At 40.7% G+C, this 19,495-nt stretch overlaps 1 protein-coding gene across 5 annotated transcripts in view; it reads right to left on the bottom strand.

The window, feature by feature from the left end:
- Nucleotides 1–19,495, bottom strand: part of AIG1 (androgen induced 1) — a 189,680-nt gene that overhangs the window by 119,509 nt on the left and 50,676 nt on the right. For all 5 annotated transcript variants that reach the window (XM_074948533.1, XM_074948536.1, XM_074948534.1 and 2 more), the window contains exons 2-3: nucleotides 17,081–17,236; nucleotides 6,389–6,490 (exon numbers count right to left, since the gene is read on the bottom strand). In XM_074948533.1, coding sequence (XP_074804634.1) covers nucleotides 6,389–6,490; nucleotides 17,081–17,236 — 258 coding nt within the window. The remainder of the gene's footprint in view (nucleotides 1–6,388; nucleotides 6,491–17,080; nucleotides 17,237–19,495) is intronic.

Below are 19,495 nucleotides of genomic sequence, written 5' to 3'. Positions count from 1 at the left end.
CAACCCCCGCCCTTCCTGACGGCCCCCCCAGGATCCCTACCACATCCAACCACCCCTTCTCTCCCTGTCCCCTGACTGCCCCCTGCCGCCCCATCCAACCCCCCCTTCTTCCTGACTGCCCCTCCCCCGGGACCCCTGCCCCCATTCAACCACCCTGTTCCCCGCCCTCCGACTGCTCCGACCCTTATCCACACCCCCAGCCCCTGACCACTCCCCAAACTCCCCTGCCCTCTATCCAAGCCCCCCTGCTGCCTGCCTCCTTACTGCGCTTCCTGGAGCACCAGTGGCTGACAGCGCAGCTGCACCAGGACAGGCAGCCGCGCTGCGCAGCACAGAGCAACTATTTCTTCCCTGTACAGCACAGAGCACCAGGTCAGGCCAGGCTCTGCAGCTGCGCTGCCCCAGGCGCTCGCTGCTTCGCTGCCCAGAGTGATGCGCCGGCGGCACAGTGAGCTGAGGCTGCGGGGAAGGGGGAACAGTGGGGGAGGGGCTGGAGGCTAGCCTCCCGGGCCAGGGGCTCAGGGGCCGGGCAGGGTGGTCCCACGGGCCACAGTTTGCCCATCTCTGACCTAGCTAGATGTTTGTGTGTGTGTATGGGAGTTGAGTTAGGGACAAACCTAGAGTTAAAACTCAAGCTAAGAATGTATGCAGTGAAGACAAGTCCTAGAAATATAGAATATATATGTGTCACTTCATCCACTGCTGACATGTAGCCACAATATGACACAAATTTTACCCAGCACCAGTGACACAACACAACAGTTTATTAAAAAATAAGCTTTAGTTATTTTAAACAATACTTAAGATCACTGGAGATCAAATCTGAAAGCGAGTTATTAGAAAATAGGCCCACAGAACTGAGCAATGACACAGTAAAAGTCATGAGGTTGAAGCACTTTTAAAACAATATGGATCTTTGGTGATGTAAGAGAAAAAATAGAAAGTATATCCAGAGCGAAGGACCCTACACCCAAGACTTGAATAATAACTTGTCTGATGAAGGGACTCAGTTTTAGAACTAATTTAAACAAACTACCAAGGCTGTGTTCAGTCGTGCAGTCTGCTAAAATTACAAAACATTTGATAAATAGAGGATATAAGCCCTCCTGGTTAGCGATTTACAAACAGGTATTGCTTGATGTAATCACATTGTTCTCAGATAATCTGCTCGGTATAAAATGAAGATGTAGCCTGTGGTTTACGCAACTATATACTCAACCTGGGTTATTTAGGGGTGGCATTCACTTCACTAAATGAAACAGGTCAAATCCTGGCCCACCAAACTCAATGGCATTGACTTCGGTGAGATCACTATTTCAAGTTAGGTCTTTGTTTTACACAAATTTCTGTGTATAACAAAAGTCATACATACTGTATACAATCTAGGTACTCTGGCCTCTTTACCATAGTATATGTGATGTAAGCATCAATATGATGATTATTACTGTTTAGGCATGAGCAAATCAAATACTGTACTAAATATGCCAAATAGCATGGATAACAGAGCTATTTTAGGCAACCGAACATGGTCCAGTTACTATTTTTTCCTGTTTTAATTCACAGTGCCAGTTTAGTACAGCTTTAAAAATTAACTAAAGAAACATCATATTGCCATTGTTTTCAGTTGTTCTTAAAATTTTATTTGTCCGTTCCATCAACAGAAATTGGTCCAATAAGAGATATCTCACTTACCTTGTCTTCTCTTAAAAATATAGTTACCTTGAATCATATTTAAGTGTAAAGTGTCCCAAAATACCAAATTTTATTAAAAAATACATTGTTAAAAACAGGTTAATGTTAAGTGTGTTTCACTGGAGTCTAGCTAATATCTAACAACAGTTGGTTACACTTCCTTTAAAAAATTCTTCATCTTTTAAAACCCAAACATTTGGACACAACGAATAGGGTCTCCACTACCATATAAATCCTTCATCATTCACGATCACTGCACTTCACTTCTGCCTACCCAGACTTAACTTTGTTCTCTTGTTCTGTTCTGCAATGGAAATATGCTGCTGGATGTATATGATTTTATATATTGTTTATTAGATGTTTGTATTTTTTTTAAAAGAAATACAGTCCCAGGTTACATTAAATTATCTCTGAATTCTATATAAGTTCTAATAATGTGATGTGTTGGTGGAATAGAAGAATATTTGCTATGAGTGATGAATTAGCGAATGTTAATCAGCGTGTGATGCTGTGGACTTATATAAGCATACAGGGCATAGCCTTGCAAGTTTATATATATTAATTATATTCTGTACCATCTAACACATCTAGATTTTTTTTTAAGAGACTAAAGGTGTTATATATGTTATGTGTTATAGTAAATGAGAAATGTAAACCCCTTGATAGAATAGGCAATATTATAATCTTCTAGTAATTTGTTACTTTGATCACAGCAAATGTCAGGGACAACAATGAGTTTGGGTGAGTGACTGATGATTATTTTTTAACAGTGGGATATTTATTTGCTGTTTCTTGCGAACGTTCATTTCTAGAAAGTCTAACTTTTTTTTTAAAGGGTGAAGAATTTTTGTTCAGAAACAGTGTTAGCTAGACTGCATTGTGTACAAATGAAAATAGCTCTGTATGGCTGAGCCACGTTGTAGTTGCAGATAACAGGACAATGGGGAGGGGGGTAAGGAGGAGAGAAACAAAATATTGTAGCCTAACACTTTGAGGCCCACAAGATCTACACAGAGCATTTCTTCCTGACCCAGTGCACAGAGTCAGGACTCAGGCTTTCTTCAGACTGGTTCAAAAAATTCCAAAAAAAGAGCAAAACAAATGATAGTGAAAGAGCAAACCATCCCTCACTTACAAAGTCTCTTTAAGCAGTATAGCAATACCATCAGTGCTGGAACTTGGGTTGCTGGGGGTGCTACTGCACCCCTGGTTTGAAGTGATAATAACAACCCAAATACATGGTTTCCACCTTCAGCATCCCCACTATAAAACTGTTCCAGCACCACTGAGCAATACCATCAGTTTCCAGTTCATCTGGCCTGGACTTGGGCAGGAAAAACACTCCTCCTCCTTCCTCTCAAGGCCCTCCCCAAGGTTTCAACTTCTATCCCTGCTTTAACGGGCTCTTACTTAACCCTTTTTCTGCCTATCCTGCTGTGCAGTTTATTTTATTATGAAGCTATATGTTACATATTTTTTTAATTCTTCCCCATTGGGCTAGTCACTTCTCACCCCCATTCACCCCTTACCCCCCATCCCAAAAAAGCCCTAACAGTCTCAGCAAGACAAAGGGAAACAAAACAAATGGAGAGTCTGTAGGCCGAGCGAGTCAGGAAAACGTTTACAATTTGAAAGATGGGTACATTTGCAAAACACTATTCCTATTCTGATATCTGGTAATATTCCCAGAAAAAAAAACAACAACAACTCTACTCTGGAATGAAAGGCTGCCCAAAAAATGTCAGGGGGATAAGTTCATTTTTGGGGAAGATACAAAGAGAATGAAAAATTAGGCTTATAATAAGATGAAAGCACCAACCTTATCTTAGCTCCGCTACCACCGCTCCATAATAAATTACAGATGCATTTTATTGTTGTCAGGAGGCATCAACAGGCCCTCCTTCAGCTGCTCTACATGTAGTTATTTCTGGCTGGCCTAAAAACTGCAGGTAGGACTAGCATAAGAAGGAGCACTCTGTAGGGCTAAACCAAAGAAGAACCCCCAGCTTCCTCCAATTAGGATCTAAAATAAGAATATCCTGAAATATTTGGATGTATGCCCATACTACTACTGATTATAATGAATCAGGGTTGATTCCCTGTGTGGTTACCAAGGTAACCATAGATGTCATGATTGCTCCTGTTTTAAAAAAAACAACCATATCCATAACTTTTCCCACTAAGGAATTTTTGCAAGTTGAAGGGTGGATTGACAGGATGTTAACAGGGAGTTAAGTAGAGTAGTCAGAATATTGTTGTCAAAACAACAACAAAAAATGGCTTTTCAACCCAAACAATTTTTCATGTATGTGGAAAATTTTCATTTTGATTGAAATTGATTCTCATTTTAAGACAAAACCTCTCCCGCAAACGGCAAATGGTTTAGTTTCATAGTATTTCCCAACCCGCTGTAGTTCTTAACATTTGAGGCAGCTGTTGAGCATTGAGTGCTGTGCCACTGGGCTGAATGAGAGGCCAATAGAGAGCATGAACTCATCAACTGCTCGCTATTGGACTTCCACCGACACATTTAATTCCTTTGGGGTTGTAAGTCTTCTATATAGGCTTTGGTTTATAAAGCATGGCTCCAATAAAGCAACTCTTGTCTTCATAAGTTATCAGAATGTAGTAAAAATTGGGAGAATAAACTTTAATTTGGGAACAAAATAATGCCTGTAACTTTTGACTTTTCTAAACTGTATTGCTATGACTTTTGCTCTTTTCACCAAAAACAAATCCATGACACTTCCTAAAACCTCCCATGTCAAAACAATAGCCCTGCTCATAAATAAAGTGCTAATACACTGAGGAGAAATATACTTAATATACTTTAAGAGCAGAAGATATTTCTCTCCAGAGGAAAATCCCCCAAATCTCATATTCTGATAGGCAATTCATCAGAATGAATTAGAATGAAAGCTGGTGAAGATAATATGATGGGTAAAACATCAGATAAAATTAGATTAAAAGATGGTGAAAAGCCCAACAGCCAAAAGCCTCCCTTGTGACCCAGCCAAAGTAATGCTTGGATAAATAGAGACTGACAAGGCAAACAATTCCTTCAAAAGACATTCAAAACTGCCTTCTACAATACTTAAAGTTGAAAATAAAAAATGTCCCAGACGTTTGCATGCAGTTCATTTCAGCAAATGCTACAATGTGCAAAGATTTTAAACAAAACCCCTCTTCAAATGTTTCAGCAAATCTACATTTCTTCAGAACAACATGGGCTTGAATTGCCCTTTAGGTTTGTGGTCTCGATGATGAGACTTCCTGAATACACAGGGCCACACATTATCATGTGCTTCACAATGGAGGTCTATGAAAAAATGTCACAAGTGAGGCATTTTCAGTATGCAGAATGTCACCTGGGAGGAATGTCCTCAGAGTTGGCATGATGCTGTGTGGAAAATAGGAATGTATGTACAGCTTGGCAGCCTTTGTGAGTGCTTAGTGGATGACCTCAGAACTGACAGGGGGCGGTCTGCACAGACATGGGAAGATCCACCAGCAAGAGAGCATGTTACATCGTATTATTCCCTCTAAAACTGGCATATAACATGGCAAAGTATCTGGCAGAAGTTACAGCTCTGTTTAGCAGTAGTGATTCCCAGGCTGCTTCCTGTACCCACAGGTTAGGGAAACAATAAATAACTACACAGCCAGTTTGCGTACACCCCTGGAATGTGAAACAATTCATCAAGATCGACATTTGTGAGCAGTTCTGATCTGCTCTGGCCACGTGGTGCACAGCCCTTGAAGGATGGCCTCTGCTGTAGCTACAGATTAACAGTGCCAAATGGTTTGCCATGCTCTGATGCCAACAGAAAGGTATAATAAAATATCTCACACAGGCCCAGTCAGACAAGATGTGTGAAACAAGCATGAAATCTGTGAGCTCAGTATTGCATGTACTGCAGTAAGTGCCTGGTAACAAAGTGGGCTCTTAATCAAATGCTTTACCTCATCCACAAAATGCCACATTAGTTGAAGGCTAGCAAGAATATCCTACTGTTTCAGAGGCATATCATTGCCTCTTGCAAAGGGGGTGGAACAAAGATATGCCCCTTGTACTGTGGCAGTTACACCATTTTTTCCCCAATAGCATTTTTTAAAAACCACACACACGTCCACATTTTCAAAAGGATAATCTAAAGTAGGTTCTGCTACACAGTTTTGGCATACTTAGGCAGCTAGCACTTTTGTTAGTTTTTTAACCATACACAAGGGTACTGTATGGCCCACGGAAATTAATTTAATTTCTTGAACAAGCTTCTCTCACTTTCCAGCATATTGTTAAAACAGGTTTCATCACAAATTACAGTGATATAATCATATTGATTCCTTCAATAGGCCTAATAATCATACACTTTGACCAGTAAGGGTAATATTCTCAGCTAGTGTAAATCTGCATAGCGCCATAAACTATGCTGACTTATACCAGTTCTGGGCTCCAGATTCACTGACTTCTGTGTGGAGGTTCCAGGCATATGCAGAAGTCTATTCCGAGTCTAGAATAAGGGACTAAAGTATGTACAGATTTTACATTCACTCAGCTTTCTTCCTTAATTATCATGTGCTCTTTCATCAGAATTTTACAGACATTAGTACAAGACTTGCATGAACCATTACATGGTGAAACCAGTCTCTTAACAGCTTTGGTTACATAAGACAGTGCATGTGTTACTATACTCACCATTCCATGATTCAGCCAAGAGGGTATAAAATTATCAAGAAGCTTTGGGTAAACCATTTCTCTGTCATAGATATAGAGGCTCCAAAACATTGTCACAACAAACTGAAAGAAGGGAAAGAAAAGACAATTTAAAAAATGCTTATGGTCAATTATTTGATTTCACTGCCCTTTTTCATTTTAGTTATCCATAGCTCTACATCTACCTAAAGATCTACAAACAGGCAGACAGACATTATTGGTCATAAACCCAGTCTTCCTTTTTTTCAGTGCGGTCGAGAGTATTCTTTACATTCTCAAAAGTTACAATTTTTCTTTTCTGTGTTTGACATTTAGATTGGAAAAATAACTTTTTTAGTTATATACTTGGGGCCAAGTTACAATTGAGTACTATATTTTAGTAGTAGATGTGGTATATTAATAATGTTTTACCGCTAACAGCATAGAAAACAATGTGAAATCTCACAAGATACAGCATATATCAACATAAAGAGTATTAGGGCTCTGTTCATATGGGGTGAAATTCACCCTTGAATAGAAGGCCATCACTTCTTATGTCCCATTTCGGCAACCAAACACTTTAACCAAGAAATAAATCTAACCCTTGAAGTGTTATTCACAGAATTTATGCACAGAGGTCCAAAAGAAAAAAATAGGTTTCCAACATCCTACTCACTTGTCCATATGAAACTCATCTTGGCTCTTGTCAAAGAGACAACTTACTAGATGCCCAAAGAGTGAGCATTCATTCTCCCCCCACCCCCCTTACCTGAGGATGGAAGAATGAGTTTGAATAAAATAAAAACTAGCCTAAACCTTTAGCCAAAGCTTGTACAAAACCTTTTAACTTCTTTTGAAGTTCAAAAAAGCTGATAACTTCTTTCTATAACATTTTTTATTTTGACCCACCTCTGCATTTTCTCTTTCTCTCCAAGACTATGGAAGTATAAAGACTGAAAGGCTTTTCTCATAATATTTTTATCCTAACTGAAAGCAATAAGTACTGGAAGGCTGGAACTGCTAAATTTTTTGAGGTTCGCTCACCATTAATTTAGCTCCATTTTCTTTCTCTACTATTTAACAGTGCTGCCCTGATTCAGACTGTTCTGAACACGCCATTGTCAGCCATGGAGATTTCACAGAAGTAGGTTATGCTTCCATTGAAGCTATGTCTACATTATGAACCTCTTAAGGTCTCCTTGCTTTTTAAATTTGTATTCTCCCTTCCCGAAAATGCAGTCTTTCTAAAATAAACACAATATAGAAATATTAGTGTTAGCTTAACTTAATAAAACCCTGAATGTTGGAAAGAAAACATAGAACTAAATTCTTTGAACCTACACTGTTTTCTTTTTAATTTGAGTTCAGTTCAAACTATGTTCACAGTCCTGTAGGGATAAAAGGGCTATCACTTGCTACAGAAAAACTGACAACAGGTCCAGGAATCTTTCACTGGTAAGTTTCAGGAGAGATTAGAGGATCTCCGTGCAGAATAGATTAGACCAAATTTAGCCCTACAGCAAGCAGGTGCAGCTCTCACTGAATTCAATGGGAATGTGTCCAACTGTGCTGGGTGAGGGATGGTTTTTGGGGACTAAGGAGTGGGAACAAGGAATGTGCGGTTTATGGGGGCAAGGGTGTTTCAAGGTCAGCAAATTATCAGTGGATGTGGATGGGATGAGCATAATTCACTTCATATGCCTCTGGCTTTGGGACATTAAAATTTAGGTTACAGATTACCAGTGGCACCTCATCCTAACCACAGATATGTATTCTTAAGGAAGACAGACGTTTGGATGATGTAGACTGGTAAATTGTTCCTTCAGTGCACATACAGTACATAGTTCCTTAGTTTCCAACACACTTTCCCATCTGTTATGATGGCTTTTGGTGCTCAAAAGAAGTTTGGACCCTTCAACTTGTGCGTAGGTGCCAGGAAAAAAAATAGGTTATGATGGACAGCCTGCAAAATACTGAAAGTATAAAGTGCTCTTCAAGAAGTCTCTCCTCTGTGCCAGTATTGGTATTGGCATCACAGAGCTCTTTACACACCTGTTGACACTTATCTGCCAAAATATAAACAGTTGAACAATCGGGAAATAAAGCAAAGTTTCCCAACTCCTTTGACTTCCTTGAAGTCATGTTGTATTGCAGTGGGTCACTAAGAATATATTAAGACCAATTGGGACATCAAAACATATGTAGCGTGAAAATCAGGCTCGAAAGCACTCTGTATGGAGAAAATCCTACATCAAGCAATGGTACCAAAGGTAAAGCTGAAACATATTTGAATGAATCCAGCTAAACTGGCAAGCACTTGGGTCTGGGATTTTTGCATGGGGCAAAGTAAAATGATAGGAAAATGAGGTAAAGGTAAGAAAAGAGAGGAGGAACCATCTGTCTCTTAACCAAAGTCAGCCAATGGATGGAATTAAATCAACATAGCTGGTTGCAACCATCTGGAGCTACAGACGGTAAATGCTGCTTAGCAAAGCACCACCACAGGCAGACATAAGGAAAGACACAAAAAATGAAACATTACAGTTCTAATGTAAACCAACAAAGAGAAGGACATTCAGACTCAATGGCTACCACACTGACCTAAGTCTCTTTAATTGGAGGAATACTTCTCACATTGGTTGGTCAATGTCTCTAAGTGGTTGATCCCAACTTTTTTTATGAATTAATATGGATGACAGAAAAATCTCATTTCTAGGACATTTTACATAGCTTCCTAGCCACCCTTGTGGCTTGCTTTGATTAATAGGCAATTGTTTGATAGTTCTAAATAGGTTTAAGATTCTCTTCAATATCAGAGAGTGTTTATTTCGGTATTAGTGTAATTTAATTTGGGCTAAACTCAGCTAGATGTCATGTGGCTGTTCAGTGAGGGGGAAGGGGAAAATGAGCTCCCCATTTACATGTATTGCAATCCCTGCCCAACTGGGGTAGCACAGGTAGGCGAAGAGCCATTGGAACTTGCTTCTATACCTCCCTCCTTGCAGTCCCTTGCACAGGGAGTATCTCAGGACCCAGGAGAGGCATGATGGGAGTGGGAAGAAGCAGTGCCTAGAGCACCATGCACTTCAGCAATCCCCAGCTTCCATGTTATTCCTAGAATACCAAGGCCAACCTGTGCAAATCAGAGCTGCTCCCAAGTTTCTCTGCCTCAAGGTTGTAGCAAAGAGCCAGGCAGCTATAATCAGCTCCCGGGGATGCTCTCTCCCTTTCCCCAACTCTGCTGCACAAAGCGGATGCTAATGCTGCAGAGAATCTGCCTCTATGGGGGTGTCACTGTCACAGTTCAGAGCAATTGCACCCATATTCCCCCTCTGTGGGCCAGCAAAGGCACCCGTACCCTAGGCTTTCGGTTCCTCTGCCACCACCTCTCCTGGACAGAGGCCCAAGTCTCTCTCCCTCCTGACCAGGTGTTTTTTTCTTCAGACTGCACAGTTTCCTACCTACACTGTGAGTTCCCCAGTGAGGCAGACTGCCTAAGCAGGCCTACTTTGCTTTCTCCTCAGAGGTTATAAAAAGTATAATTCCCTGAAGCTGTAAGTTATCACACAGTCCTGTCTAAACAAACACATTTATTGTTAAAGTAAAAGCATTACAGAGAAAACATATTTAAAACAATAAGAAAACCTCAGCACATACTAATGAGCTTACCAGATCACCCCCAACTCCAACAAGGGCTCTGGCAGGTGACCAGCCCTTCAAATCCCACCAAGGGTTTTTTCTGTGGTTACAAGTTCATAACAGCTGTTAGCTCTGACACCTCCATGAATCTGAGAGTCCCTCCTTTATGCAAATCAGGGCTCTGATCTTCAGATTCTGGTAACAGGTAATCAGCAGACAATGGGTTTCCCCATAGGGTGTAGCTTTAAACAGTTGGGTTTGGAGGTGGGATTTTACTTCCTTCCAAGTATTTCTTAGGAAACCCACTCAGCTTTGTTTGTCACAAAGGTTCCTTCTTGTCTGGCACATTGTTTAAAAAGGGCCTTTGAAGCTCCACACATCCCAGGGTTTACATTGGTCACATACACCCCCCCGCACCACAGTGAAGTTACATACAATCCCACAATGATACATAAATTTTGTATTTTTAATACAATGGACTACAAAGCTACTTAAACTTAATTCAGTAAGGCTTCTCAGGGATATTGCAGGAAATTGCCATATCTGGCATAGTCACATTGCTGCATTTTGGCCTGCACCCCTTAAGCTTCCTGCCAACTTGAGTCTGCCACCTTTATTTTTGTGCAGCAGTAAGAGATTACTTGTGGACAAAGGTGCTGCACCACATGAGGAAGAATGGCAAAATTATGACCTATGTTAATTCCTTCTCTCCCCTTCTGCAGACAATACCCTTGGATAGTCAGGAGGAAGTTAAATAGCACATAAAAGCCACAAGAAGGACCCTCCTTTGCTACTCATTGTATTCTGTGTACACTCTAGACAGTGGGCACGTCGGTTTTTCAAGTGGGCTTTGGGTTCTCTCTGAGAAGGAGTAACTGATTTGTAATATGCAACTCAATATCACTAAACAATACACAGCAGCTGCAAAAGTGTTACTAAGGCCCAAGAAACAATTTCCTTCTTCCACTTCAGAAAAAAAAACATTACTCAATTTCCCCCTCAGCTTTAAAGCTTCAGAAAGTAACACAAAAAGAACACAAGATACAACTGAGGGGGAAATTTTAAAGCATGAAACAGGAAACTGTTTGTTATTTCTCCTTTTGAGCCACCAAGGGCACTAGTAAAACAAAAGAAATTGAAGCAAAGACAAACTGACAGAGGGAGGCCAAAACTGTGTAATTTGCTGTTTATGTGCACCTAATCAAAAAAACTACCATATAAATGAATGGAATTTTTTTTTACTGCATATTTTTGTTTCTGGATAACCCATACAATTAAGTTTCACTCATTTCCTGAGTGATTTATAGGGAAAACTGGATGCTTTATCTGTTCTGCATGAACAAAAAGACCCTCTGGTGCTTTTTGCAAGAGTAAAGATTTTCTCCTGTGACCTTGGGCAAAATTTCTTCTCCACACATTGTTGTGCAGTTTGATGTAAGCTTTCTGGCTACCTCTCTGAGGTGGCTGTAGTAAAGTGGTGCTATATGTGTATGTTTTGTGAGGATCTTTGGGATCCTACACGACGAAAGGCACTATATAAATGTGAAGTTTCATTATGGCTAACCCCAGCTGATGTAAACTAGCATAGCATTGACTTCCATGGAGCTACACCTATTTACACCAGTTGACACTCCACCCAAATGCATTTTATAAAGGCCTATCAAGAAAGTCATGAGGGGCAGGAGCTGAGGAATTAGGAAGTGCAGTGGGCCAACCACCTCCTGTTTGCTCGCTCATGGCCCAGGGTCACGCTACAGGCAGCCTACCTCAGTTTCTCCTCTTGCACAGTTCAAATAAAACTTCACTTCAGGCATTTTCTTGGTCCTAAATACCCCTCCTTGGAGTTTGGGTTTACAAATTGCAATAAAATAAATCTCAAATAAAGTCCATTCATAAGTCCACATCACACAAGGTTTCTCTTACTCCTCCCAGGCCTTCCTGCCTGAGGCCTTTGCAGTCTATCCCTTGCTTCGACTGGATCTTTGCCAGATGTCTATGCCTGGGGAAAATCCCCTCATGTCAGGGTTTTCCCTGCAGGAGCCTTTCCTCATTCTTTGCAGACTCTGTCATAGCTTCTTGAGCTTTCCCCCTCCGCTACAGCCACCCACTGCCTTTTATAGGGAAGTTCCTGATCCAACCCAGCTGTGTCTCTTTAGTAATCCAGGTTAGCTAGCCCCAGGCCTTCCAGACAATAGGGGGCAAGCCATCCTGTTACAGGAAGAAATTTCCTACACAGGATGGAGCTGCACAATTAGAGTTTTAAGTTTTCATCTGGAGCATTTGGCATTGGCCACTCCTGATGGCAAAATATCAGACTAGGACATTGGTCTGTTCTAGTGTGGCAATTCCTGTCATTTATACGCTAGTAGGGGGAAGGCGTTAGATGGGAACAGCTGGCAAATATCTGCAGTAATTTTCTTAGACTTAGAAGACAGGGGAAGAGGATTTAAAATGACTGGAAGACGTACAGATCTCTTCCATGCATGGCTTCTAAGACAGAATGACTACTAGTTAGGTTTGTGCAGGAGTGATCTCTTCAGTGTTCCTCCAGCAAATACTCAATAGGTCAGCTGTGGGTGTGGCTAAAAGAATTTTTTTTTAAAAAAGCCAACTATAGCATACCAAAAGATAAATGATAAATCTTTGAAAGTTTGTTTACAATTATTGAAATGGGAAGGACTAGGGAAAAGGGTATTTTTATATACACAGGAAGAGGCTGAGCTCTTGAAAATACAAAAGCACAATTTTAATCACCTAGAAATACCTATTCACCTTCTTCTTCTACTACGTGAATTACAAGAAACACGATACTGTCATATACAGTTTACATAAAACACTGAATTAGCCGTGAAAACTTGGCAGACTTTGTGATCTGTGACAAACAAATAGAAAACAAGAGGGATAAACTAAAAACATTGGAACAGACTCTGCCACACTTATCCCCTTATTCGCTTTGAGATTCATTCATAGTCTCACTAAGGGTACTTCATACTCCTCTAGACTGTAATTTACTGCCACTTTAAGGCCACTTTTTACTGCTAGGTTGGTGGAAAATGAATTTAGCATAAATAGGAATGAGGTTTTTTGAGCAATACTTTAGTATGCAAACCGTACCATTAATTTAATGGATCAGGTTCCTATACACTTATTCACATTGAATAGTACCATAAGGTACCACTTAACTGGAGTAAAGGTATCAGAATGTTGTCCAATGAGACTATTCATGGAATAAACTGCTACTCACCATGAGTAAGAATGGCAAAATTGGGCCATTATTTTCTGGTTTCATTAAATAAAAACAGAAAATCTATCACTAAAAGTCCTATTAAAAAGGACAACAAGGTAGTCAGTGATGGTTATTGGTTCCATCTAACAAGCTCGTATGTTTTTTTTTTATGCTCCTAAAACAGCTCATGTTTCATTTGAGCAGCTGGAGAAATATAGAACATAACACAAAAGAGGCAAGGTTTTGCATATCTTCTGGCTATTGTTTCCATTGCTGTTGTTGTGTTTTAATTCGGGGGGGGGGGGGGGGAGGATGCTGACCAGGCTACCCCGATGGCTTAACTGTGATACTTATTTATGAGGAGGCACTATAAATAAAAAGCTGTGTTTTGTTAGGGTTTTTTCCCCACTACACACATCATTGTTTGACCTGGGAGTGGAAACCTGCTTTCTCCTCTATTTTTCAGATCAATCCATTTTGAAGACTTTAGAAAGCAGGAAACTGAGAGCCAATTATTTAGAATAATTCTCAGAACTGCAGTTATTGCACTTAAAAACTTTCCAATTCTTCCTTGAATAACTTTATCCCAATATATGAATTATTCTGTATAAAGAGCACAGAATAACACAAAATATTTATGTAACATTAATTTAGCTGTGTAAGGCCACTGACAAGTTTTTAAGCATGACCACTCTGGTTTCAATCAGAAATCTAATTAGCATTTTATTCACATCTGTTTAATTTTCTATTTTGGGATTCCCACATGCCTCTAATGTAAACCACTGAGAAGCCCTTTAGAGAGCTGTTTGGGCACTTGTCAAGGAAACCTGCTTTCCCGCACTGCTTTCTGTAAGGAGGAAGCTGTTGAGAGAATAGGGGAAGTTAGAGAATTTTAATTTTTCTCTGTTGTATAATAATTTCTCTACAGCCTCTGACATATAAAGACCTCACTGCATATTTTCATATTTTATATATTTGCAGAACAATAGTGGCATTAGACCTAAGCTACTTGTGGGCACACCCTTAATCACACTGCATAATATCTTATTCTACAAGTAGCCCCACTCAAGTGAATGTGCCAGAATCTGCCTCCCTATATTTTGTTATCCCTCTCCCTACTGGTTAACACCACAGTGAGTGGTAACTGATGAATAGGAGAAAGAGTCAGGTTTCAGAAGGGACTCTTGATTGGTGAGGGACCAGACATTCAGAAAAGTCTGAGTCTGGCTGCTGAGTGTTACATTCGGAGGCTCTACTGTTTGTCTCCCAGCAGCCAGGAGAGACGGGAACAACAAAATCTTTTTAGGCCTTCTTTGTACAAAATTAAGAGCAAAAAATGAAGCAAAGACATTTTGTTCCCTATCTGGAGGTCACCTTTAGGAAAAAGAAAGAGAGAAAGACTATATTTACAACATACTTAGCTAGTTATTTTCTCGGTTTCTTTGACAATACAGGACATTTGTGTGTGTTTTAACCCTTAGGAAACTAGCTAGTTCCCATGTGTAAAGTATATCCCCTAGGAACTGGTTAATTTAGAGAATGCTCATTTGTACATCTCATTTAGAGAGTGCTTACAATGCTTGCTAGCTCCTCCTCCACAGATGGCAAAACAAGTAACGCCTGAAAGAAAAAAAATAGATATAGCTCCGAATGCTTAGAAACTGCGGCTACTGCCAACAGAAGCTGTAGCTAATGTCTTCACAGGAGGCCTTAAACGGTCTTAAAAAGTTTCAGGGCTGGGAATATGAGAGGAGGTACTGAAGGAGTACACAAAAGCCAGCAGAGAGTTAAAACAGAGGAGAGAGAAACATAGTATTGTAAGTGGCATTGTGGATATTGAATAGCTGGCGAGAGAGCCAGAAAAGGCAGGAGAATGTGTCTCTCGATGTGTGTAAAAGCTAATATGGTGAGTATTTTCCCCAAAAAGAATCACTTAAAAACTTAAAAATAATGTAATGCTGTTCTTAAGGGGCTCTCTCTTTTCTAGTAACAACAGCAGGAAAAGCACCTGTTATCAGTCACAGTCACAACTACTACATAACTCCCAGTCTTCCTCAAAATATAATTGTAAAAAATGATATTTTGCAAGCCTGTTTATTTCCAGATATTTTTTAAAAATACATTAATTATTACTGTGTGTTTCTTATGTCATAGTAGAAAAATTGCAGCCAGTTAACCCAATACGAATAGCAGCAGTTACCCTTAGCAATGGCTAGTAAGTAAAGTAATTTAAGGCTACCAACTGGGTGTTCTGGGAAGGGAACACCTGTACAATGCTGTACATGTGTTTTATATTTTATAACCTTGCACAAGCATTCTGTATTTCTTCATGGAGTGGACTGTAAAATATCACACTAAGGATTTGAACAAAGCTTGATGAAGTATATAAAATTTGATATTTTAAATTGGTGCGTTAACTGTAAAGTTACAACAGATACCTAGTTGTTATGAAACAGTGTCGACAATGAGACCTCATACAGTTAGCTAGAAGACAGTACAAGGAAAACAGTGGTTCACAAGGTTGCAATTAGAACGGGCAAACTTTCATAAAGAAACAAAAAATGAGGCATGGTTTCCAGTCTCATTACAGCTTGACAACTTGGGCCTGTGCTTATTGTAAGGCTCACAAATCTTCTGCTAACCTGGTCCAAGTTTTGGGTGGAAAGCACTGGCAATCTGAGTTGCGTCATGCCCAGTCCTGCACCACTGTAGTCAATGGCAAAAGTCCCATTGATTTAAGAGCCATAGAAGAGCAGTTTTACTCTGAAAAGTACTCATAAATGCCTTCTTACTCTGCCCCCTCTGTGTGTTGGAGAGAAACTTGTGCACCTTAATGACAAAAACATGTTTTTACTCCTCTTAGCTCTGAAGAGCCCACAGGGCTAACAGGGAGAGTGCTAGATTCTATTCTCTTTTGCATCATCAACAGAATTGCTTAGCAAACTCCAGTCAGTTACACTTGTGCAAACCCATGGAGGGCAGAGCTTCTAACACTGATGATGATGTGTGATATAGAAAGAATCCAACTTGAATCCCAAACAGTCTACATGCCAACCTACCTCATACTTGCAAAGGATCAAGACCCTAATGCAGGGATGGGCAAACTTTTTGGCCTGATGGCCACACTGGGGAATAGAAATTGTATGGCGGACCATGAATGCTCACAAAATTGGGTTAGGGTGTGGGAGGGAGCGAAGGCTCTGGTTGGGGTGCGGGCTCTGGGGTAGGGCTGGGAATGAGGAGTTTAGGGTGTAGGAGGGTGCTCTGGGCTGGGACTGAGGGGTTTGGAGGGCGGGAAGGGGATCAGGACTGGGGCAAGGGTGCACGAAGGGGTGCAGGTTCTAGCTGTAGGTGAGGGCTGTGGATGAAAGGTTTGTGGTGCAGGAGGGTGCTCCATGCTGGAATCGAGCGATTTGGAGAGCAGGAGGGAGATCAGGGCAGGGCAGGGGGTTGGGGGATGGGGAGAGGCTCAGGGGTGCAGGCTCTGAGTGGCGCTTACCTCAAGCAGCTCTCGGAAGCAGCGGCATATCCCTTCTCCGGCTCCTGTGCATGAAGTGGCCCCCAACCCTTGGAGTGGGGCCATGTGGCTGCTTCCGGGAGCCATGTGGTGTGGCCCCCAACTGTGCGCCCTGGAGCGGGGCCATGCCACAGCTGGAGCGCCCCAGCTGGAGCAGGGCTAAGCCGCGGCTGTGGCTCCCATTTCCCCCTTTTTTCATAGTCATTTATCCCTTTTGCTAATCATGTCAATCTTTTTACAGTCAGGAAACAATGAACAAGTTAAATGATGCACCTGCATTGCAGTGAAATTAACTGCTTAGCACCATACTTACAACTCCAACAGGAAAGGCTAAAACAGCCATCATCCAGTCACGGAGGGAAATGAGCTTTTTTAACTGTCTTTCTTGTTCTTGGCTGTCACTTCCTTTGGTGAGAAGACTGGAGAGATCAGTCAATACGCAGATCCCAAAAAAGACAGCCTGGATAACCTGCATGGAAATAAAATCCAATCTTGAAGACTATAAATACACAGATCATCAGATGCAATAGAGATACAGATAAAGACTCTGAGTCATCCAAGCACTTAAGTGTGTTCTTAAAGTTACATACGTGTTTTTAAATGTTTTACTGAATCAGGACCATAGAGATGGAACATAGTGCTGGACAGTCAGCAAGGAACTCCTCAAGTCAAATCTCAGCTCCGATAGTGACTCATTGTGTCACTTTGGGAAAGTCACTTAACCTCTCAATGTTACCAGTCCAACAGGGAGATTCCAATATGAGGATTATTAGTTCATGTTTATACAGTGTTATGTAAGAGCTAAGCATTATTATATTAAATAGGAAAAAATTACTTAGGTACAGATCCTGCAAAATGTAATTAAATATATGCACAAGTCTTGGCAGAATAGGGACCTTAGAAAACCCTACAAGGATGGTAGTGGATACGAACTTGCAATATGGAAGAAAAAAACAAAAACAAAAAGCAAGTGAGACAACAATATATTTCTGGACTCTATGATACCAGACAGAGGGAATTCAGAAAAATACAACATAAATGATTAAATGGTTGGAGGGACTGATTTACAAGTAAGGGGTCTGTTGTTAGGATTCAACATGAAAAAATTATTTCTACCCCAAGAATCCTTCCTCCATTTTTTCTCCACCTGGCTATCTTACCTGAGCTGTCTGGTGATGCTGTTGCAGAATTCCAGAAGCTCAATTTTCTCACTACTGGCTGTAAATTAGCAAACAGGCCCTCAAATGCCCACTGAGCATCCTGTGTCATCACCACACTAAAGGAACAGCTTGTGTTATTGCTGCTGCTGCCACAGCTCCCTCCCCACATACTGCAGAGGCACACATTTTTCTTAAAAACTAGTGCAGAACATAGATCAAGCAACATTCCAAAACATGCACTGATGATGCCAGCCATGATACATGATAAATTGTTAGAGTTAGAAAAAAAAAATTAAGTTCTTTGGGGGAAACTCTCCACTTCTACTTAAAACTCAGAAAACCTAAACATTTTGATTTTAAAAATAAGATTTTGGGTCCCCTGAAACTCCATGATGCTAATGCATTTTTTCCTCTTTGCTTCTTTTAAGACAGCATTTAATCAAAAATAATCTCCCCACCAATCAGATGGCCTACTTATACGGAAAGATTACAAGAGCTAAAAATGTTTTACCTTGGCCAAATGATGACCAAAGAGATACGTTAACCATCTACAATTTACTGAAGGGTATAAGTATCAAGGAAGGAAAAGGTCCTGTTAAGGGAGGTCTAGAGAAGTATAACTACAAATAACTAGATGAATCTGAGCATAAGAAAATGTAGGCCAAGTGACAGGAAATATTTCCTAACAGTGAAATCTATTAGACCATGGAATAGTCTCCCAGAGGAAGTGGTGGAAGCCTTATTGCTTGAGTCATTCAAAGTGAGATTGGACAAAACATTCAAGAATATACTGTAGGGACCAATACTGCACTGGCAGAGTTTGGATGAGTGACCTAATAGGTTGTTTGCAAATCTAACTATGATTTCCTGAAATGAGATCTATTCAAAGTAATATAGCCTGAAACACCCACATTTCCAAAGGGAACTGAAATTGTACATTTCCTAATCAATCATAAACTGAGCTGATTCTTTCAGTTATTCTGCTATGAGGACAAAATTACATGGGGGGAAATGTAATGCTATCATAGTGTATAGTGATGAATTTGTGAAAATACTGAAGGGAAGGAAGCTATCCATAGGATTCAAAAGTTGTGGTATGAGGGATAATGTATAACAATAAATTTAACAACTAACAATAAAAACTACAGAAAAATATAAGACAGGAGGAAAAAATACATTTCCTGACAGAGAGTTACTGAATAGAGCCAGGAATAAATACTTCAGAGTTTAGGGAGGAAGCTTCCCCAGCTCCCCCATACAAATAGCACACAAAGCTATAGCTAATCACTTTCTTCCCTACATACAATGCATAAGAAGTGCTATCTTGACAACTGCCCTTTTGTCCAAAATTGGGAATTGAACCGGGGACCTCCAGAGCTGAAAATATGAGTCTCTACAGCAGGGGTCTCAAACTCAAATGACCACAAGGGCCACATGAGGACTAGTACATTGGCCTCAGGGCCGCATCACTGACATCCACCCCCCCGCTGTCCCAGCCCCGCCCCCACTCCACCCCTTCCATGAGGCCCTGCCCCGCCTCTTTCCACCCCTTCCCTGCCCCCATTCCA

Source organism: Natator depressus, chromosome 3 (assembly GCF_965152275.1).
Source record: "Natator depressus isolate rNatDep1 chromosome 3, rNatDep2.hap1, whole genome shotgun sequence".
Lineage (NCBI taxonomy): Eukaryota > Metazoa > Chordata > Testudines > Cheloniidae > Natator > Natator depressus.
Note: the sequence above shows the minus strand (reverse complement) of the source record. Positions and strands in the feature narration are given on the sequence as shown.